Source organism: Polyodon spathula, chromosome 33 (assembly GCF_017654505.1).
Source record: "Polyodon spathula isolate WHYD16114869_AA chromosome 33, ASM1765450v1, whole genome shotgun sequence".
Taxonomy (NCBI): Eukaryota; Metazoa; Chordata; class Actinopteri; order Acipenseriformes; family Polyodontidae; genus Polyodon; species Polyodon spathula.
In genome coordinates, this window is record NC_054566.1 from 1,504,574 (window position 1) to 1,528,796 (window position 24,223).

At 38.5% G+C, this 24,223-nt stretch overlaps 1 protein-coding gene across 12 annotated transcripts in view; it reads left to right on the top strand.

Moving 5' to 3' along the window:
- LOC121303525 (dynamin-1) overlaps positions 1 to 24,223 on the top strand; it is an 83,857-nt gene that overhangs the window by 25,398 nt on the left and 34,236 nt on the right. For 5 of the 12 annotated variants that reach the window (XM_041234279.1, XM_041234273.1, XM_041234276.1 and 2 more), the window contains exons 10-15: positions 1,666 to 1,804; positions 6,542 to 6,628; positions 7,239 to 7,309; positions 7,556 to 7,607; positions 8,165 to 8,176; positions 11,211 to 11,324. In XM_041234279.1, coding sequence (XP_041090213.1) covers positions 1,666 to 1,804; positions 6,542 to 6,628; positions 7,239 to 7,309; positions 7,556 to 7,607; positions 8,165 to 8,176; positions 11,211 to 11,324 — 475 coding nt within the window. Of the gene's footprint in view, positions 1 to 353; positions 493 to 1,665; positions 1,805 to 6,541; positions 6,629 to 7,238; positions 7,310 to 7,555; positions 7,608 to 8,164; positions 8,177 to 11,210; positions 11,325 to 24,223 lie in introns of all 12 variants that reach the window. The other 7 variants (XM_041234277.1, XM_041234268.1, XM_041234272.1 and 4 more) reach the window with 3 other exon arrangements.

The window sequence follows — 24,223 nt, forward strand, 5'->3', positions numbered from 1 at the left end:
TATTAAACTCTATATTTAAGTCGTTGTATAATTATCTGAATTCCCAACATTCTTTAGGAAATGTACCCCTACCGTGGAAGGCAAACAAAAAACAATTTTTGTGATGTTGAAGACAACGCCAGATTATAATTTAAATGACTACTAACCTTTCCTTTGATATTTCAGTAGCCTAATAAAGCGAAGAATACTGGAAGACTATTTAAATATGATTTAAAGTTTCCTCTTGATATCCTCGTCCTTGGGAAATGCAATTATCATGCTGCCATTTACACGTTGCTTTGTGTTGTTTTTCTGTTTTCACGTTTTCAAGTAACATCTTTCTTTTCCCTGGCCCTTCCTCCTGGCGATGCTAGAACCGGCCTCTTCACTCCGGACATGGCCTTTGAGACCATTGTGAAAAAACAGATTAAGAAGATAAAAGAGCCTTGCCAGAAATGTGTGGACATGGTCATTTCTGAGCTAGTCGATACCGTTAGGCAGTGTACCAAGAAGGTAACCCCCCCCCGCGTACACACCCAGTCTCCACCTGGAGTGCATGGGAGAGCGGCATGGCCTGTGTGTGCTGCCACAGGGACCATGTGAAAACTCCTTGCTTCACATGACGAGACGGGGACTGGACACTGCACTCATGTGGCGGCTGAATCTTACACATAAATTCATGAGGAGATTGTTTTTTTAAGTATAGTATGTAAGTCTTTCATCTTTGGATGAGGATTTATGTTAGCTAAAGGTATAATGTTGCTTCCTTATTTCACTAACTTAAAAATGTGAAATATTGGAAACAGAGAATAAGTCAGAAAATATAGGACTTTTACAATTTGCTGTCATCATGGCCTAACTGTGAATTGACCAGATTAATGTAGATGAAATTTCGAGGGAACCGGACTACCAGGGCAGTCCAGTTAGAGATAAGCAGTTGTTCAAAGATGCAGTGTGTGTGTTCTGTGGTTTTTAAAGCCAAACACATGAAAAGATATTCCTCACTGAGCTTTTAGTGTTACCCCTGCTACTGGTGTAGAAGGGGGGTCTGGGTCAACTCCAGATGGAAGAGGATGGCAGCCACATTAACAGCCACTGTCCAGTCACCATCTCCAGGAAGGACCACTGCTGCACCCCGAACGGGCAGCCCAATGGGCTAGAACCAGTCTGTGAATTCAAGCACAATTTCTGTATCCACATACATCTTAGAAAGACTGTAGGAAGTGTATTTGGGAGTTACATATGTAGCAGCTTAGCAGGGCAAAAGATCCAAGGAAGAAGCAAATCCTAAAATAAATTATAGCAGATTTTGGAGCATATGTCAAATCTGTAAGTGCAAATTGTGTCACAGACAGGATCAATAGCCCATTGGCTGTTTTTGTTTTTGAGTGACAGCACATATCTCTGGGCTCACAGCTTCCCGCTGTTGGCATCCAAAATAGGGGGAGCACAGGGTCACGATTTAAAGAAGGGGTAACCTTTGCCTCCCATTGAATAGCTTTTGGAGAAACCAATGTCTCACTTGCCTTTTTTTCTTTGTACTGTCTTTCCCTCTCTGTGTCTTCCCCTCTCTCTTTCTGTCTTTCCCTGTCTTCCTCCCTATATTGACACTGTGCTTCCCCCTTTCCTTTCTCTCTCTCCTGCTCTCCTGTGCCTCTCTCTCTTTCTGCCTGACTCCCCCTGCAGGACGGGACTCTTTACCCCAGACTTGGCCTTTGAAGCCATAGTGAAAAAGCAGATCCAAAAGCTGAAGGAACCCAGCTTGAAGTGTATAGATATGGTAGTGAGCGAGCTCACCTCTACCATCCGAAAGTGTAGCGAAAAGGTAACGACAAGGATGGGAGCCCTGTGCGTCCCTCTTAGGGTAGGGGTAGACCAATAGCAGGACATTCAGAGAGGGGGCACTCATTACACCCACCCCAGAGGCACAGACAACAGACCTGCAGCCAGAATGTCCCTTTAAAAGTTTCCCACAGGAAAAGCATAGTGTGGTATAGGATAGTGAAAGCATAGGTAAGCACTGTAAATCACAGAGGTGTATGGTAAAGACATTAAAAAACATGGCAAACCAGGGTAAGCTATGCTCAGTGCATTGTATAACCAGAGAAAAAGCATTGTAAAACTGCAAAATTACCATGCTATACTTTTATAAGGGGTCCCACACATCACAGCTATGGATTAGCATCAAATCAGAGTACCAGTTTAACACCTGTTATAAATATGCTTGGATTGCCACTTTGTAATTGTTTAATAGTAGCTGCCTTCCTCTTGTGATTGGTTCTTAATTTTAAAATTTTAATGTATTGCCTTTATAAAATAACTTATAAGCAATGTTTAGTATCTAAACAAGTAAAACACATTTACAACAAAATCATAATAATAAGTATATTCTTAATGTGTCTGTCTTTAGATCTATCTATCTATCTATCTGTCTATTCTATTCATAGTTAAATGTTGTTTAGAAGCTTTCTGTCTATCTATCTATCTATCTATCTATCTATCTATCTATCTATCTATCTATCTATCTATCTGTCTATCTATCTGTCTGTCTGTCTATCTATCCTCGTATCTGTCTGTCTAGCTTTCTAGTCTTTTACCATTTCTATCTCCCTTTCTTTATCTGTTGTGATATCAGTGGTCTATTCAATACTCATTTGTCAGATGAGAGACATATTGCATGAAATTATTTCATTTGTTTTCTTCCTGCTAAGGCACACCAATAACACACCTGATTATTATTGATAATGGGCTACATTCTCAAAGCTATTTATTTTAATATGTCATAGCTCAATTTTTCAGGAAAAATACTCCAAGTAATGTTAACAAACTAGAAAAAAACAACTAAGACACTTCTATTAAGAACATGTATGAACATGAGGTCGTTATTCAGCTAATCAAAGCTCGTCCAGCTCCTAGCGGCTGATTGATCTCAAAACTTTGTCAAATTGAACCAACAACAAGACAAGGAACCCCTGCCATTGCCACTTCTACCCTAATTCAGGGGCTTGTAAGTAGGTTGTTTCTTCTTAGTTATTTGTTATGCTAATGGAAATTGGGAATTACCTGCTTTGAGAATCTAGCCGCCTCTCTGACTAGTATTATTTTGAGCCAATCATGAGCGACCAGGGCAGGATTCAGTTTTCATTAATGAAGAGGATGTTCTTTTACACATTGCTTCTCATCTACATCACCAGAACAAAAGCCAGAACTTAGAATAGTGAATTATGCTAACTTTACTTTATTAGCCAATCGCCCATTGTTGTGGTGCACATCAGCCTAGTGGAACAAGATAGTCTGGGCATCTCCGTAGACAGCTATAGGTAAAAAAAAACAAATCCACACAGAGATTCATTTCATTGTACTTTGGTGTAACAATTTATACATCTCAGCCAATGTGAGTGTAAAGCTCAGAAAGCAATGCCCATGTTGGTACAGTATATACTGCCCTTCTGAAGATGGTGCATCTACTTGGCAATCTGACATTTAAAAAATCATGAAATAAAGAGAACAGTGAATTGGCTTAGGGCCCTTTTACTGGAACATACAGGATTTGTACAGCTTACTATCTAAAAGAGAGTTCACCAAATTAATGGATTATCAATAGTCAAATAGCGCTATACTTGATTTCCAATATAGAATACAAATACAGTGCCACTATTGCAGGTTCCCATATTCCTAAGCTACATCGCAGTGACCCCAACGCAGTTGTGTAGCTCAGACCCCAACTGAGAAGCAAGCCCAGGGGATTACAGTTCAAACACAGCTGCTATTGGTCTATCCCTACCACAAACTTATCTTTAGTTGTCATTTTACTTTACTGTTTCTTTTAAAACGAACACATATACTCAAACCCTTAAGCATTTTATTTTGCAGTTACTAAACATGCAGTTTTCTTTTGCTAAACTTTTTTTTTTTTACCCATTTCTGTCCATATCTATTCATTTATTGACGTTCTGGGAGATTAGTTTATCTCACGTTGACTAACAGAGGCATTTTATACACTATTGCTTCTTCACTGGGTAAAAGGAGTCATGTGATATCCTGTGGATTTTGATGAGAATGGCATTTGGCTACTGCTCATTAGTTAGGTACAAGGTGACAGCACAAGAGAAGGGAGTGTTTAGACTAGTTGCTTACCTTAATTAAGAACATGCAGACTCTTTCTGGTACACTTTTACTTCCTGTGTCAACCTCACGTACTTAAAACCTTGGTTAGCGCTCCTTTAAGGTGCAGTGTGACAGAGCTGGAGAGCTGAGATTGCAGTGTTTAGACTAGTACTAGTTATCAGGGTGCAGGGCTGGAGAGCTGAGATTGCAGTGTTTAGACTAGTTCTAGTTATCAGGGTGCAGGGCTGGAGAGCTGAGATTGCAGTGTTTAGACTAGTACTAGTTATCAGGGTGCAGGGCTGGAGAGCTGAGATTGCAGTGTTTAGACTAGTGCTCATTATCAGGGTGCAGTGCTGGAGAGTGGAAGATGGAGTAATTAGTACTTATATTTAAAGTGCAAAGTGACAGTGCTGGAAAGCTGTTTTACTGTTAATTGCAGTATTACAGTATCTTATCCATGCAAACCTCACTGCTGTTTAGATACTTACAGTAGCTACTCTGGACCCCTAACCCTTCTCAGGAGGAGGAAAGATCCTGACTCCCTGGGTGGCTGGAGTGTGGGTGTGGGTACCTATTTATTTATTTATTATGAATCTAAAATCCACAGGAGACCACATGTCCAGAAGTTCTGTCCCGTCCCATCCTGTCTCCTGTCTCCGTGTTGGTCTCTCCTCTCCTGTGCCTGCCTGCCTGCCTGCCTGCCTGCCTTTCTGTCTATACAGTTTATTCAGATTGTAACCTAATAACCTGTTACCCTTTTGATTTGTGCATGAAAAGCATTGGTGTGCAAGGCTATGGCTACTTTACACTGGCTGCTGGATGTTTAATGAAGGATCTGCACTGAAGCTGCAATGCCTCTCCTCACTGTGCTTCATTCAGCACTTTAGCTTTGGTTTGGCTTTGATGAGACTTAAGGAGAAAGAACCACAGCTGTATTTGTTTTACTATTAGCAATGGTCTTAACACAGACTTGTTAAGCACAATACAATAGGTAAAGTTTAAACCTCTGCTTCTTGATATATCACTTCCTGTGCTAAAGGTCAACTCCGTGGTCTGGCCACACTTGTAGCCGTGGGAGTAAAGCTGACACAGGAAGTGATTCTGTATCAGGAAGCTGTAGTTTGGTAATTAGTTAATATAAACAGCAAGAAACAAAGAACAAAAAATATTTAACACAACAATCAGGGGAATAGTGATAATTGCTAATGCTTATGAGAATCAAGAAAGTATGAAAGTGTGCCTTTGCAGGTATCGTGAGTGCAGGAGTGTTATATAATAGCTGTAAGACCCCACAATGCATGTTATTAATGAGAGAGAGAGCTGTTATATAACAGCTGTAAGACCCCACAATGCATGTTATTGATGAGAGAGAGAGCTGTTATATAAAAGCACTATAAAAGTGCGGTATATATAGTGGCTGTTGGACTAAGGACCCAGTTTATTACCTTTGATGTGGACGCTTTTGGGAAAGAGAGAGAACAAGTGTAGAGAAGATGACAACTTGACTACAATCCAAATAAATATACACTTGTGCTGTCAGATTTCCCAAAAACATAATGTCCCATCTAAAGATAATTGAATTTGAAAAATGGTTGTTGTATTTCTTCTGTGGAAATGCTGCAGTAAATTAACTGCAAAGTGTGGTTAAATTGCATGCTTTAGCAGAGTGCAATCCATTTCAGAAATGTTAGAGCACACAATTCCGAGTGAGGTTTCAGAAAGGGTTTGTGAGATTCCATTGTGATTCCAGTGTGTCTTTACTATGCTAAAAGGGTTAAGTGCACATGCAGTAAAATGTGTTTTTTAGATGTACTTTTCATAGATCCTTAGGGGTTAAAGCACAATTAAAAGCACTTCCATGAGTTCATACTGTTGTCATATACAGTAGGTCAGTGGAGGCATTGCAGCTTTCAGCATTTCGCATGGTATAACAATTTGATGCTGTGTTTGCCACTCAGGGTTTACTATCTCTGTCTAAATGTTCCACTAATATACTACATGTATTTAGATTGCTGAATGTGTTAGGTATACCATAGGCATTAACATGTTAACCTCACTAATCAGATCTCTTAATACCTATGTTGGTACCTCTGGATAGGTAATCATCAGATATGAGCAAAACATTTTAATGAGCAAAATCTTACCCCTGTTTTTGGTCAAATTAAGAACAAATGTCTCACCCATTGGTTCGCATTAGTGGTATAAATATAATATTTGGGATAGCACTGCATCAGATCAGTCACTATGTAAGTGGGTTTGTCTGAAGTGCCACAATGTGATGGTACTCGTCCCAGCTGAGCAGAGCTCAAGCAATACAGAACGCTGGTGATAAGCAGGGCCAGTGTTCTGTCTTGCTTTGAGCAGCAGTAGTCAGCCAGGGATTGTGCGCCTGGCTCCCTGTAGCACCCCCCGACTCCCCTGGTTTTCCACGGGTCTGCCCTTCTCTGTCTTTCAGCTGGGACAGTACCCCCTCCTTCGAGAAGAGATGGAGCGCATTGTCACCACACACATCCGAGACCGCGAGAGCAGAACCAAGAACCAGGTGAGTCACCCAGTCCCACCATGAAGTCTGGATAACTGTGTGGCTGAGGGACTGGGAGGGAGGAAGCAATGTGATCTAGTGGTTAGAGCTAAGAGAGGGGGAGGGAAGCACTGTAGGTAAATTCGTGTTAATGAAAAGTAAACTAGAACAGTTCTTTAAAAATCCAATTTTGAAATAACTTTGCACACAGAAACAGGCCCACGCATTGCATAAAACAAAGAAATGTAAGTCTACTGGTATTCTTAATATTACAGTGATTTGCTTATTTTTCAGTAAGCTATACTGTTATTGTTTGGTCCGCCGAGATTAAAAAACAAACAAAAATCAAGCAGTCCGTGAACAAAAAAGATTGAAAAGCACTGGTCTAGTGGTTCAAGCTGAGAGTCTTGAAGGGATGTGGTATAAGCTAGTGGTAAAATCTGAAGGACTAGGAGAGAGGCAGTGTGGTCTAGTTGTTAGAGGTGAGGGACTGGGAGTTGTTGCGTTGTGGTTAGAGCTACAATTCAAGTGAAAGTGGTTTAATATTGAGGACAATAAAGCAGCGCCCTCTGTCCTGTGTTTTCTCCCATGAGTTAATAAAGATGTCTGTCTGTTGTTGCTATGTTGCTAGGTGATGTTGCTGATAGATATTGAACTGGCTTACATGAACACAAACCACGAGGATTTCATTGGATTTGCCAAGTAAGAGAATTTATTTAAGTATGTACTAAGTCATTATTTCTCAATATTACATTCTAACAAATACAATAATATTTAACAATATTATAATAATAACTCGTACCTAGCGCAACTTCACTGATCCCTTATTATTCAACGATAACTTTTCATTTCCAATACATGTAGGATTTTTTATTATTTACTCATTTATTTGTACTTAAATAAGAATTTGAGTTTTCAGTGTTTTTTGTCTGTTTTATTCATGCTCAGTGCCCAACAGAGGAGCAGCCAGATGAGTAAGAAGAAAGCTGCCGGCAATCAGGTAAGTAGGAGTTGAGTAGATCGCCCCCTACAGGCCTGGGGTATTTTATAAGCTCAATAACTGTTGTACAATTTGTTGTGCCCTGTTGTGTATTATGGATTTCTTATCAAGTTAATGAACCTGGAGACCCAGCCTGGGAAGTCAGTGCCTGGCTCCTCACCAGTAAGGGTGGCCTCATGTGGTCAACTAGCACCAGCCAATGGGCCACCCTAACCTTGTGGGAGCGCAAAAGCCAACGCAGGCCTTCTGTCCTAAGTGGGCCCTCAGCCAAGATTGGCAACTTGGCGCAAGCGGGAACCTTACTGGCAATGCTCACTCCAAACCGCAGTGCCTTTACTAGGGGACTCACTGGGATACCGATGCAAAAAAGGTGCCACCGTTTATTACAGTCTCCTGGTTTACCTGATGCATTCTCTACCAAACCGCAGGGTTACCCTTGTTTTGCATTCAAAGTCCAGCAAGACTGATCTTCTACTGCTTCGTTCTTTTGCTTTTTCTAATAACTCTCTTACCCCTTCTCTTTGCTTTGCTGCTGTTGCCATGGCAACCCCCTCCAGGATGAGATCATGGTAAGTAGGCGGAGCTTGTGCAGTGTGTGTGTGTGTGTGTGTGTGTGTGTTGTGTGGAGAGTTTCTGTGCTCTGTCACTAATGTAGTTGAGAGACTGCTTTTGAGTTAGTCATCTTATCCTTGATAACTTTCTCCCTTTCCTCTTTCATAATATTGAAGCATTGTTGAAAATCATTTTCACTAGTCAGGGAGTGGACTTCTTTCTTTAGCTCAGTTATAGTAGTAAAGTGCTTTGAAGCTGTGACAACTGCAGCCTTGTCTTAGTTCTGTTAAAAATAACAACATTACAGCTACCACTTGATTACCCAAACCCTGTATTATCCAAACACATGTCATACAGTGTGGTATACAGTATAAAGATATTTAATGCTACTTACATAGTCTAAAACTCTGGACTATCACAACAAAATGAATACCAGACATGATCATATAGTGTCTCCCGTCTTGCCATTGTGCATTCCCAAACTTTTTTTTTAATTTTATTTCGGAAAATCAATAATCACCAAGCTAAATTCATAAAAAAAAAAAAAAAAAACATTTGTCAGATTAACTTTTGTGACATTTTTGGAGGTATAAGCAGGTTATTTGAAATATCTACAAATATAAAATTAAAGATAGCATCAGTTTTAATTGAGTGTGGGAGAAATTATGAATTGGAGTTTGCAGTATGTATTAAGTGAAGTCAAATTAAAAGGCGGAACAGTCTAGCATCTCAAAGTGTAAAGTGTAATAAGAAGCACATCTGATTCCATTCAAAACATCTAGCTTGATACTGGATTTATGCTCACATAAAAGAGAATCACATGTTAGTAGGATGGGAATATTTGAGACTAATAGAAATCTAAAGACTACAATACAGACTAGAATACATCTGTAAGTGAGATGTGAAATTCCCTGTGTTTTTAAATAGTTATACACACATGAAAGAGAAATATATCAGAAAAATATGTGTTTACCACTCTGTGATCTCTTAGTGTTCCTAGTGAGATATCAGTGCAGAATGTGCGATCACCTTCCAGCCAAGGGGATCTGCAGCAATTATATATTACACAATTTATCTCACAGATTGTTTTGCATTACAATGTATCAACTATATGGTAGAATATATTATCTTACATGGTGGTGTTTAAACCCAGAAGCCCCAGAATTCCTTACTCATAACACAATGTACACAATGCCACGCTGCATCAGTGCAAATCCCAAATCTCTATAACGTGTCTTTAAACAGCTCCCTTAGAGATTCCCAACGCCCCCTGCTATATGCAAGTCGCTGCTGCCACGCGTCATATTTGGTTTATTAATGAATGCTTTGATTTATTTATGATTTACATTGTTTACTCACCAGCCGAGTGGACCTATAGGGTTCAGATATGCAGAGGTAATTAAAAAAAAAATCTTATTTGACTTTATTTGAAAAAAAAAAAAAAAAAAAAAAGTTTTCATGTATTAAGGTCCATAGTCCAGAAATTCCACAAAGTTTTTAAAAAGTGGGACTTGTCATGGACTTGCACTGATGGCTTCGATTGCAATCAGAAGCATCACGAGAATGCTTATTTGGGGAGTCAGATAACATCTCTTTCTACCAGTGGTCATTATGGTGAAAGCTGTACCCATTGACAAATCCTAAGCTTTCCATACATTACAGTGCAATGCAGTTATTAACTACGCTGATTTTGCTTGTACGGTGATCCCTCGTTATAGCTGGCCCTTTAGTTATAAGATGGTATGGTAATGACTTTCATTTCCCCGATACTGCTATTACACTAGCACTTGCATTCTTGTTATAAGGTGGAATACAGATTGCACAGTCTCTTACCTATGGCTCCCAACTACAGCAGTCTAGAGGAAACAGAATACTACAGATATGGGCATATGTTTTGCATCACCCTGTAGAATTAACAGATTCTGTTTTATAACGTTACATAAAAAATGTGGCATTTCTAAATCTAACTTGAATTACTATTATGGCTTCCGGTAGACTTTTGCTATATAATTTTATAGTTTCTGTTATTACATGAATATCTAAAATATGTTCATATTTTTAAATTTTTAAATTTTTATTATGTCTCAATCCTGAAATTCCAGGTGCTGCAATACATTTGACCATCGCTGTACATTTTGACTACAATTTCCTTTTATATGAGAATATCAACGAAGAAAGGCAATTAGGGTTGGGAGGGGATGGTTGGAGAAGTATACCCCCCCCCCCCGGGAGCTCCCATCCACGGTCGACAGTGCAATAGTCTGGACTCCAACCTGGTGACGTCCAGGCTATAGGGCGCATCCTGCACTCCACGCGGAGCGCCTTTACTGGATGCGCCACTCAGGATCCCTCAATTCCTTTTTTAATGTCTTATTTTGCCCTTAGTTCTTTTGTGTTGTATAAACGTGATCAAATTGCTTTTTGGTGGTAATTTGCAATATGTATTGTCAGTCATGTGTTCTTTGTTTAACTCAGGGTCACATGTGCTTGCTTTCTAGACACAAATGGCCTTCAAACGCCCTTCCAAACTTTGATTTCCCCCTGATCTGAACCAGGGTTCACAAGCCACCAGAGGGGCTGGCAGCAGCTAATTGTTTGTATAGCAGTGGTTTACCTGTGTATTGCAAAGATGCCAGTTCCTCCCCTTACAAAAGTCTACTGTGTTATACTATAGTAAAAGCATAGCTGAAGCAAAGTAAAGCACATGCAATCAAAGAAAAACAGCTTGTTTGACCATGATAAAACACTGTCTAATAAGGGATTAAAGCAGACTTAAAGGTTCACATATTTACTAGCACTGTCAGACAGGTGCTTGCAAAAATGAAAGACAGATGACCAAAACAAACTGACCTCACTAGACATGGAAGGATTTGTAAACTATATAACTGTCTCTCTACATTCTGTTCTGCTTCCTGGTCTGGCCTATTTCAACCAACAGATTAGAGACGGGGAGAATATTAGATGTGAAATGGAGATCACTGATATTGAGGAGTGGGTGAGAGCTGTGTCTTGTGTCTCAATATGTCTAATGCCAACTCTTACCCTCTACAGGTGATCAGGAAAGGCTGGCTTACCATCAACAACATTGGCATCATGAAGGGAGGTGCCAAGGAGTACTGGTTTGTGCTGACGGCCGAGACTCTATCCTGGTACAAGGATGATGAGGTCAGTGCATATCTAACAGATCTAAATTATAGTTGTGTTTTCTTTATGTGACAACATTCGTTTTTCATATACTGTACATTTGCATTCACGCAGTTTTACCGAATTCATGTGATGTGCATTAAAGAGGTTGTCTACAGCTATGGCCAAAGGTTTTGCCTCGCTATAGAATTGACAAATTTTGCTTCATAAAGTTGAATGAAACCTGCTGTATAATGTTAAATTAACGTATTGATGTTAATGTTCAGGTTGTTTGAAAACAGTCTGTAATTTGGGATGTTTTATAGACTTCACACAAGTGGAAGGTTGATGTCATTCTGAGAAGCCGTGGAAATTGTGCGGCTTTCCAGTTTGACGTTTCTCTTACACAGCATCAAATCAAGCAATTCCTGAAATGTAAGGTTCTGCAGAACGTGAAGGGAGATACAACACAGGGATGTTTTAGCTTTTGGGAGGGAACTGAAGTAACAATTTCCACGAACTGTACTGTTACTGAAATAAAACAAGGGGCTTAAACCACACACACACACACACACACGCATATAGATGTATATAAGCCGTTTTTTGAAAAAATGTAAAAAACATCAATGAATTTTCTCAGAAGTTTTGTGTATAGTCTACAGTTGTGTTTGGTGTACTTTGTGCGCCTATTTTGTATTTCATTTGTATGTTGTGTTAATGTTTTTTAAATGTGAATTTGTAAGCACGCTGTATAAGAGCAACTTCTAAGTTTAAAAAAAGACCAATGTTACCTAATGCAAGTTCTACAGCCCTTGAATGAATGTGTTTTTATACCATGTTAAAATGACACAGCCCCTACAATTTTGGGCGGCATTTGAGTGGCACTGTGAATTTTTGTTTTACTACCAACATGTATCCAAATGTGGCAAACAGCATTTAGATTTAATCTGCCCGCAACTGCAGTACCAGATATTATTATTATTATTATTATTATTATTATTATTATTATTATTATTATTATTTTATTTATTATTATTATTTTGTTTATTTAGCAGACACCTTTATCAAAGGCGACTTACAGAGACTAGGGTATTTGAACCATGCATCAGCTGCAGAGTCACTTACAACAATGTCTCACCCAAAAGATGGAGCACAAGGTTAAGTGACTTGCTCAGGGTCACACAATGTCAGTGAGCTGGGATTTGAACTGGGGACCTCCTGGTTACAAGCCCTTTCCTTTAACCACTAAAACACATGCTTACTACAATATATATTTATTTCATAATGGCACATTACAGACATATGTAGCAAATGAAAGTGCATGAAATGTAAGATTTATTAGCTTTTGTGGTCAGCTACAACCACATAGGGATATTAACAGCATCAGATTTAAATACCATCGCTATTTAGCCCTAAATCTATATTAATACCATCACTGTTTAACGCTATTTATCCTGCTTGTGTGGACCTAGTCAATCTGACAACACAGGGGAAGAGGTCGTCAATAAAGCAGCTTTACAAGCTGTAGGGCTCAAGATCGTTGCTGTGTGATACTTAAAGCAGACCGCCTACTATTCAAATAACATGAAAGAATTTAGTAAAAGACTAACATTTAAAAGATTAACAACTGGTGTAGTCTTCAGAGACGTTCTAAAGAAAAAACAAGACTTTTATTTGTCTTATGCCCTATTATTGAAATCAATCTATTTTCTTAGCTCTATTAACAACATTATCACTGGTCCCCTAATCATTATGAGGACTACTATTTTGACGTGATAGTTTTGTACTTTCATTTGAGTGTATACAGATTCAAGATAGGGTTGCCACCTGTCCAGATTTGACCTGGACAGTCCGGGAATTGTGCCTGCTGTGCACCCCCACACTTTGACGTGATTTGACCAAGTTTCTTTTTTGCTTTTAAGAAAACTTACTTACATGTTACCAGTTAAGAAAATGTACATTTTCAATAGTTTGTTTCAAAATGCAGTACTAATAAGACGTATATACAGTATTTTTATGTTGTTTGCATATACATGTTTAACATGTTTCATTAAATAGACTTGCAGTTAAACAGTGTATATGACATATTTGGTATAGAAGAGTATCGTAACTTTGTATGGGGATTTAAAAAAAAAAAGCTTTTGTTCTACGATGCGTTAGTAACTTGACTAAAGGACTATGCTGTGTAAAAAAGAGCACAGCATTAAAAGTATGCTAGGTACATGCATAACGATTTTTGTTCAGTTTTCAAGTAGCCTAAAATTGCAGGAAGGTGAATGTAGTTTGCACTATTGTGCATTTAAATATGTTCCGTGATTTCATATTGAAGTTCAGTAAAATAAATAATGTAGCATAATTCAATTCAATTAAAAAAATAAAATAATAATAATAATAATAATAATAATAATAATAATAATAATAATAAATAAAAAATAGTGGGAACAATATAGGGGCAAGAGGATATCGGGTCATCTGGATGAAAATGCCAGGCTATAGAAATGGGTTTTTAGTCTAGACTTGATGACATTGACTGAAGGGGGTTCTCTAATTGTGAGGGGCAAGTTGTTCTATAATTTAGGTGCCATATAACTAAAAGATCTACCACCTGACGTTTTTTTCTGAATAACAGGTACAGATATTAAGCCAGCATCCAGTGATTGGAGCGGGCGATTAGAGACATAGGGTTCCAAAAGATATTTACGGTATGGAGATGCGAGACCATTTAAAGCCTTATAAATTAGTGGCAACACCTTAAAATCTATTCTAAAACTAAGTGGTAGCCAATTCAAAGATGCCAGCACAGGGGTCATATGCTCTCGCCACTTGACACAAGTTAAAGTTCTAGCTGCAGGGTTACAAGTTGAAGCAAATAATGTTGTGGTTAGTCCCGATGAAAAGACCATTGCTATAGTCAATCCCAGAGGATATAAAAGCATGCATTAATCTCTCTGCATCCCGTCTGGAAACAATACCTCTCAACCTTGCAATATTTCTTAAATGAAAAAAGGACATTTTTGTGACGTTTTTAATGTGTGCTTCGAAAGAAAGTATCAAATATAGCACCTAGGTTTTTTACTTCTGTCCTAAAATCTGTACAGTCCATCAGTTAAAACATCAATCAAATGTGTATCTTCATTTTTTCTCTGAGGCCCCAGAATCATCAGTTCTGTTTTGTCTGTATTTAACATTAACAAATGATATTAAACTTGATGTCATTAAGACAGGTATTCAAAATGTTAGCAACCGATACATAGTCCTGTTTGAGGGACAGGTAAAGCTGAGTATCATCAGCATAACAGTGGAAATTACCTCCATGTCTACAAATAATGTCACCCAAGGGTAGCATATAATATTGTATGTAAGGACTAGGAATCACCAACCCACTTAAGTGTGATCTCTGTTTTAGTGTAGAAATATTTCTGAAAATTTGGTTATTATTATTATTAGTATTATTATTATTATGTGTAACATGCTTTATTGTTTTTAACTGATTTTTCAGAAATATTTATGTGAAATCACTGAACCGTCAGTTTATAACATATTTAAATACACAATAATGAAAACTATATTCATCTACATGGGATTTTAAGCTACTTGAAAACTGAACAGAAATCAGTATCGAGTTTGATTGCAAGTTCCAGTGCTAGAAGTATCAAGAGCACAATACTGTGTATACTGCATGATTATTGATTTGTACTGCGATCTGGTGGTATTGTGTTAAACTGTATTACAGTATACTGTAGTTTTGAGTCTGGGTTTGGTCTGTGGAAAAGGTGGCAACCCTAATTCAAGACCACCGCTGTTCCTGGTTTACCAAACTGAGGTCTTTGGAGGCTGAAAGTGAAGCTGTGGAAAATGACCCTCGCCAAAGGAAGTGGTTGGTACTGTACCCGGAAGAAGAACGTGAACATTTGCTTTTGCTACAGTATGGTGCTTGAAAAAAATGTATATCCCCAATGAGAGTAAAAAAAAGATTTTGAACATTAAGGGCACCTGTAACAATGTTGCTAACACGATTTTCAACCCTTAGTTGTGACTTCTTTAAGAATACGTATTTTATACCAAAGCTGTCGGGTGCTAAGCCCAAGATCCCCACTAAAGGAAGGGAAATAACGAAAAGTGGCCTGACATCTGCGCTCCAGAAGCTGCCAGTCTCCGCTCTCTCCTTCAGTTAAATATGAGGACTGGTTTTCATAACCTGATTTAGTTTTAAGAGGGGTGTCTGGTTCAAAGGTTGGTTTGTTAATGAACTCCATGTGGCGAGTAGGGGGTGCTTTTTGTTGGTCACTTTCATCTCCCTGTTAACAAAAGCCTCTCTGAAAGCCCCCTTTCTAAATGAGTAACACACGCGGTTAGGCAGGAACCTCGCTTTCCCCTCCTGGGCTTTTAACCTCCACGGCTATTTATTTTTAAAGCTGGCCAGGATTGCAGCTGTGGGGTGCTGGGGGACCCAAAACTAACAAGGCACGACTGAGGAAAAATGGGCCATTGTTTCTCAAGCAGCTCTTTTAATGGGAATGTTTTTCCCTTGTTGTGTCAGGCCTTGTCACCTTGAACACTCCTGGTCCTTTACATATAAACACAGACAAACACACATACTCAGACATGCACATCAACTAATACAGATTAATAACTTTTGTAGATCTCGCACTACATTTTCACTTTATTAGTTTAAAAAAAATGTAAAATATTTAGTACATTTAATAGAATATTGGCTAGGATGTCAATATTTTTATAATGCCTCTACACATTCACACACTTGATTGTATTCAATTCTGGTGCATTATGTTGATTCTTGGTATATTATCATTTGCTATTTCTAAATGTTCATGTTTTAGCATGTTTTGAAGAAACAATTCATTTGAAAGATTCAGACAAGAATATTGGTGTTTCAGAATCCCTTTAAAGTGCTTATTGGATTGGTATGTTTGTATTTAAAATATTAGCCAATGGAAACTGCCTGAGGTTTATCAGAAGTAGTTTTGGGTTGAACCTGGCAGAAGAGTTGTTGATTTGTCACAGTGAACAGGCCCTTCTTCTCAGCATAGACAGGCCGGCCACAGTGCGTATTGAAACCACAGTCCCACCACCAACACAAGGCAGCAGGGAAATGCCCTGCCCAGACAGTAATGATAACCTTCAGTGCAGTGATTGGGGGTGGAGGGAATGGCATCTGCTTTCCATTACCAGGCATACCAGCCATTTGAATCAGGCTGCTGGATCCTCACAAAGACAAGTACAAGGATGAAGTGCTGTCTGCATTAAGGGGGGCTTTGAGTGCTTCTTTACAGATCAGGCGATTCGAATCCTTGGATGTGATAAGGAACTGTCTCAACAACAGGGGTCCTGACTTTCAGAGAATGGAAACTTTAACACACACACACACACACACACACACACACATATTCACATGTCTAAAACATAAACACAAAAATAATGTATTGTTCTGGAAAAAGTCTGTGAGTCAGTGTTCTGCCATTCATTACTAACACGTGGCTCCACCCTTTGGCTTGTGCAATCATTCCTGTGGTTTATAGTCAGCCCAATTTAATATAGCTGCTGCTGTTGTGACCCACTTCTTAATGTCATTCAATTGAAATTCCCTGGGGCTAGAATGTCTTACTCAGTGTCTTCAATCTTTTTTATATTGATTTTCGTATTACTAGATAAGTTATCATTTACTGGTTTTGAAGCTTTCCTTTCTCATTCAAAGATGACAAAGGTTAATTTTACATCATTTAAATTCTGATTAGCTTTCCTGTCAAATAGAAGATCTATACTGCTATTCAAAAGTTTTAATCATGTTGCATTTTTCAACTTTGATGCATTATGAGCGTCAAAAATGTACTCAAAGCCTCCACTAGTGTTTTCTACTATTATAACAACCTCGACTTGCATAAAGAAGGAAAAACATTGAGTGAAATAGCTCGCATCACTTGATTTTCAAGGTGTGGTATCCGAAGCATAATGAACAAGTACAGAGAAACATCATCTGTAATTGACAAACCCAGGACTGGAAGACACAAAAAGCTGACAAACAAGGATGAGCAATATCCTTAAGGAATAGAAAGATGACAAGTGTTGAATTGACAACAGAATTGGCAGAAGGCACAGGTGTCGTTGTCCATCAAATGAACAGTACGAAAGGGGAACAAGGGGCTCCCGAGTGGCGTGGAGTGCAGGATGCGCCCTATAGCCTGGAAATTGCAGGTTCGAATCTAGGCTTATTGCCGACAGTGACCGGGGGTTCCCAGGGAGCAGCGCACAATTGGCCGAGCGCCACCCGGGCAGGGAGGGCTTAGGTCAGCAGGGCAATCCATGGTTCACCGTGCACCAGCGACCCCTGTGGCTGCCTGCGGGTCTGCAGTGGAGTCATTCAGATCTGTGTTGTCCTCCGGCACTATAGGTCTGGTAGCGTCTCTGTGGATCCGCAGTACGAAAAATCGAGTGATGCGAGCTATTTTACTCAATGTTTTTCCTTCTTTATGCAAGTCAAGGTTGTTATAATAGTAGAAAACACTAGTGGAGGCTTTGAGTAAATTGTTGATGCTCATAATGCATCAGAGTGGAAAAATGCAACACGTCTAAGACTTTTACGCAGCAGTGTATTTTTTTTTCATTTAAAAATATCTTTCTATGTAAGAATCCAGCTTAACTTTGAGGACGATTCCATCAGCTGTTATCATTTCATCCTTGATTTTGGCAGCATTTTATTGCTGTTTCTTCTATTGATCTATAGCTGCAGTGCCTCCACTGGGCAGATCCAAACACGCAGCCTGTGGAGCCTGAATCGCTGTTAAAAAACGTCTTGTGAAGTGAAAAGCTGAAGCTGGAAGTTTTGGGGTTAAAAAAAAAATGGTGACTGTGTTAAATGTGAGTTGTGTATACATAAAAAATGAATGATGCCAAACCCTTTAAACAGCAAAATGCAAAAATATAGAAAGAAAATAAACACTTGTTGAAGTTCCAAGCTTGAGTGAAACTCGAATAAGCAGTGAAGTGGACAAAGCTGCGAAATAAGTGAAGGGGCAGCTACAGGCATGGGATCCCTCATCCAGACCAACTTGATAGTAATTTGAAGAAGAGTGCTTACTACCCGGTTCCAAAATGAGTAAAAAAAGCCCCTGGATTCAGAGGGGCACTGTGGCATACCGCCTGGAGTCTTAGTGTAAATACCTGGAAGCTGCTTTAAATTAGAGGCTTCATTTACTCTTTTAAGATGAATGACTACTACTGTAAATACTGAATGCACGATCATTTTGCAGTTTGAGTTTACGATACCTTTACCATGCTTATATCACGTATTTACCATGCTTACCATACATGTGCTTGTACTACGGTTTAACTTATATGGCTAACTGTTGGGGGATAACCCGCTACATGTAATGGGTTACTGTAATTGGATTACATGTTGTAGCTGTAATGATTCCAGGTAGCATAATTTAGGAGCATTTATGTGAAGAAATAACGTAGTTACTTTAAAAAAAAAAAAAGGTCTACAGCTAATTCCAAATGCAGAAATTAAAAAAGCACCTCAACAGTACAAGGCACACCTCTGCATGTGACATCAACACTCTTCGTATCGTCTCGGTAGAAAATGGTGTTGGAGGATAGCTGGATCTTAAAAGAATATTTTGAGCTGCAGCCTGACCAAAAAACTATATCTGTAAATTGTAAACTGTGCCTGAGAAGTAACTGTTGGTAACTGTAACTACTGTAGTTACATTTTTTTCCCAAAGTTAGAATTTTGTTGAAGTTACTGTAATGGATTACTTCCCCAGCACTGGCTAACCCAAATGTCTTCCTCTTCAGTGAGGGCAGTGCTGAATAGGGTAACAAGGAGATTTCACAGGCCTTGCTTGAACTCTGAGGCACTTTATTATTGTATGCAACGCTATACAATAAAACCTGGCAGTCCTGCTTGACTCGTAGTGACCTGCCAGACAGCCAGCTAGTCTGATCCCAGCTTTACCGTAGAACTACCGGAAAGCCAGTTATGTCAGCCCCATAAATAACTTCAAGGAAAAGTGGATACAGTTTCAGCAAGTTGATTAAGAGCTGTAGAGGAATGTTCTGAAGTGCTGTTTTTATTAACCATTTTTTGTGTGTGTGTTTATATACGGTTAGAAATATACACAAATGATATACAATTAAAATGGGCTATTTCTCACATTTAAACTCCAAGCAGGAGCACAAACATAAGCATATTTTGAAAGCCAAATTGACCCCAAACCCTAGAGAGTGTCAGACTAGAATGTTAGAACTGAAGCAGGATGTAGAGAGAGGGAGGCTGGAACATAACAAGGGGCCAATACGGTAAGGAAGTAATAAAACAGGAGATGCCTCCGTATAGAGCCATTCAGGGCAACTTTGTTGGAGGTGAGAATGGTTGCGAATCTTAGCCGACCAGTAATAGAAAATAAAATTTGACCTCTGGAGGTAAGACCTTCGTATGCAAGTTTTTTTTTTTTTTTATTATTATTATTATTATTATTATTATTATTATTATTATTATTATTATTATTATTATTATTATTCCAAATGAAGGAAGAAATTAATTGATCTAGGGTGTAAAAGAAGGATTTGGGGATGAAGATAGGGGTGCACTGAAAAAAATACAACAATTTTTACTGAATTTGTACGTTCAATGAGGGAGAGGCAGAACAGACCGTCGTGTCAAGTCTTGTTTTGAGCGCTCCACTAGGTTGACGTTGGGTTTGAAGAGATTAGTATATGACAGTGTGGCTGAGACCCCTAAGTTTGTAAAGCAATAGGTAGCAAGTTGAAATAAAGGATATTGTTAGGCAGCAGGATTAACATGAAATAGCTCACTTTTATTGAGGTTTAGTTTATAGCCAGAAAAATTGCCAGATTCATTGAGGATTGAAAAAACCTGAGGGATTAATGAGGTGGGGGTCAAAGAAGAAGGCATCTGCATACAGAGAGACCTTTTGTTCCTGGCCTTCCCAAACCACACCCTGGACAGTCTGGTCATTGTGTAAGCAGATTGTGAGGGGGTTCAATAGCGATAGCAAATAAAAGCGGAGAAAGAGCGCAGCCCTGCTGAATGTTGCGATGTAGAGGGAAGTAAGTAGAACTGGAGGCGTTTGTACAAACTGAAGCTAATGGATGTATATAACAGTTTGACCCAGGCAATGAAATAACCACCTCTGGAGTGGGAGAGGTTGACTGTGTATAAATCATATTGAAAAGGCGTCTGAGGTTATAAAGGGAATGTCTCTCCTGTATAAAACCAGTTCGGTCAAAATCCTTGTTTGACATGAAAAGAGGATCCAAGCACAAGGACCTGCGTGGTGAAATCTGGTTTGGTATGGTGGTTAATTCTAGGATAGAATATATTACAATGCTATTGTATGTACAAGAACGGATAGAGTGGAGTAATTTATTGACAATGAAAAAACAGTCAATGCGGGAGTAGGTGTGATGAACAGGTGAGAAAAATGAATACTGTCTTGCAGGAGAAAATAGAAAACACCATTGGTCAGAGACCCCATAGGTATCCACGAGGGAGCAGACGGCAAGAGAAAATTTGAAAAGTGGTGAAAGCTTAGGAGAGGAGCGGTCCAAAGCTGGGTTCAAAACGCAATTAAAGTCTCCACCTAAGATAAGATGATGAGAGTCAAGATCTGGAAATGAAGACAACAGGTTAGAAATAAACTGGTTATCATCAAAATTGGGAGCGTAAACATTGGCCAAAATTAAAGGCGTAGTTTCCTGTTACAGTAACATAGCAGCCGTTTGGATCAGATATTACTTTATCTGCCAGAAAAGGTGTAGATTTATTAACCAAGATAGCTGCTCCCCTGGCCGTGCCATTAAAATTGGAGTGAAAGAGCTGCCCCACCCATCCCTGTCAGATAGGAAACTGATCAGAGTTACCGAGGTGAGTCTGCTGAAGGAAAGCAATGCCAACCCTTAGCTGCTGGAGATAGGATTTTATTACGCTTAACTGGGTGATTTTTAAAGGACATCCACCTCCGCTGAACGACCTGCTGGTATTCACCATCGTGAAATAGATACGTTAAATAATATCCCATGTACAGAGACCAGAGCTGAGTCCTCAATCCCCAAAACAGAGAGAAAAGATGCAACTCCAAAAAGCAAGATAAGACAAAGGTAGAAAGAGAAAAAGAAAAAAGTAAAGAAACAAAAAGAAAGGAGAAGTGTCACAACGCCCTCCCCCCAACCCCCAATATCACCTTCCCAATCAGGGTGAAAGCTTTCTAACTTGTCTATAAAACTTACGCTCTGACTGTATCTCCATGTGCACCCTAACATACAACTGTGTAAGCGCTCCAGCACAACCAACGGAGATATTGAGGTAAACAATAAGGCATCGATACCACCACCAGGCCTAGGGAAAGGCCAGGCTTGCAGTGATGAACTCAGCAACAAACTGCAAGAACACCCTGAGAGAAAAGATTCATGGAATAAAACACTGTCAAGAACCAATATTAATACCTTCTTTCTGTATTTAAGGGATTATTTTCAAAGCTTGGTAAATTGTGTTGAGTAAATCTTTGTTTATAAATCTCCACTGAAATGCAACCTGCATTCTGTGTTCAATTTACAGAAACAGCATCACTAATTCACCAAAACAGAACATTGATTTAAAATACAAAAGCAAAACAGATTATTCTTACAACACTGACATGCAAATCCTCTCAATCCTTCAACGAAGTTTTGAAAAAGCCCTGTCGCTAGTTTTTGTAGTTTTGCAATGTTTATTTCTCTTAGAAAATGTGCTGTTGACTTACTCACTCAAAAAGTTCAAAGTAATTTAACACGAAAAAAATGTGGCTTTGATTTTCTGTTCTTTTGATCCGTGAAAGCTAGCGGACATGTGACAAAGAAATTGAACAATAGGCTCTATTCATAAAATGAAAATTTCTAGTTTTGGTACTCTTACGTTTTGATTACATTTTTTTAAAGCGTTTTGAATAATGAAATACTTTTTGTAAACTTTTTGTATCTTTTCTCGTTTTAAAAAGGGGTTGGGTTTTAACATTCTGTGTTTTCCTGTGCTTGGAGAAAGTTGACCATTTTAAGTCATTCCACAAGTGGTGTGCAGGGGTCTGAATAGCTGTGTATGACCAGCATTAACAAGGACATGCTGTAAGAGGGGACTGGACAGATTGATTTATAAAATGCATCTGTAAAATGTTCCAAGTACACAACTAAATAGATTTTAAAAGCAGCGAAACAATCAGAAAACGTAGAACAATAATCATCTATTTCAAACCATTGCAATCCTTTGAGAAAGTAACTGGCATAATGATAACTAACAATGAAACATGTACTTTAGATTGTTAATATCATGTCAGGAATGCAGTTAGTTTCAGAACACTTAAACTGCATTGAAGTATTTAAACACATCAAATACAGACACTTACCAATAAAAGGGGAAATTATGGAAAAGTTAATGTGTGAAGCTGTGACTGAAACTGTATTCTTCCTTTTTAAAGACTTAAAAATGAAGGGTCTGAAGTACAGATGGGGTTCAAGTGGAACTTTATTATTGAAAAAGGGACAAATCAGGAAGAGATGACTTAAAGAAAATATTCATAAATAATAATAAACGCCATTTCAGAACAACAAAAGTCTGTATACAGTCTGTACCATGAATCTCAATTGAAGGGGATAAAACAAACTTAAGTTCTACTGCAGTAGAAAAACGCCAGAATAGCGTATAAGGATGTGAGTAAGCAGGAGTGTGACCCTCTATAAATGTGGGGGCCAGGGCACGCACAGATCTGAAGAAAGACAGCACTGGGGCTCCTTGCAACACTTTCAGGTATGCAAGAACTTTTTCTAAGCATAAGCCTTATGAAATACTACTACTGCAGGTACAGTAATACCTGTTTGGCTCACAGTGGTTTTCACAGAGCTGCAGCAAGGAAGAGGCTCTCTTTGATACATTTAGAGGGAAATAAATAAGTAACAGTATAACAACTATTGTCCATTGGAACTAACAAAATGAAAGAAAATGAATGAATCTGATCACACAATTGCATTACACAGTATACAACAGCAGCTAATGTGTTGCCTACTGCAGTATATTGGATGGAGATATATAAAAAGGTTTTGCTTGTTTCAAAATAGGGCTCAGAATATTTCATATCCTGGGTTTAGAAATTAGTGGTACATTTAATTCTATACATAGAAAAAAAAGTACAGTGCGCCATTGATATTTCATATTTCAATAATTCACGAATTCCTTTGATTCTCTGTTTCAGTTCAATTAATTTTATTTATAATATGCCTTTCATACCACAGTATCAGGAAATAGTAACAAATACAAAATAACAGTAAATAAGTATAATAATTATATAAATAATAACAGCAACAAAATTAAACAATAAAAAATAAATTAAATAAGATAAAGCACAATGTGACTACTTTGACATTTTTTGGTGCATTTTTAACTGGCATCTACCTGTTATTTAAATGTTCTCTTTAACTATATTGTTATGATAACTTACTATAAGTGTAGTAAGGGTAAATGTAATGGTAATTCTGCAAACACAGCTCTTCAGCTGCTTTTATGATGCCTCAATATAAAATAAGAAACTGAAGCCTAAAAAATTATACATTTCTTAGTGTTTTTCTTCCCCACTGTGATGATAAAGCAGCTCCATTCTCTGTGTGTTGAGCTTCATAGTCTCCGTGAAATTTATGGGCTCGTCTAACACAGCAGTTTGTAATGAAGACAAAGGATTACAATTTGTTTTTGTCATAAATATTGATTTAGAATGTATCAAATTACATAAATACAGCTTATACTCTGATTAAAAAAAAAAAAAAAAAAAAGTGGTACTTAATGAGTAAATCAGATAGTGATCAGTGGTCTTGAAAAGCAACCTGCATTATTGAAACCTTTCCAGTTGTATGTGATGAGAGGCAGGGTGTGCGTCGGGCGT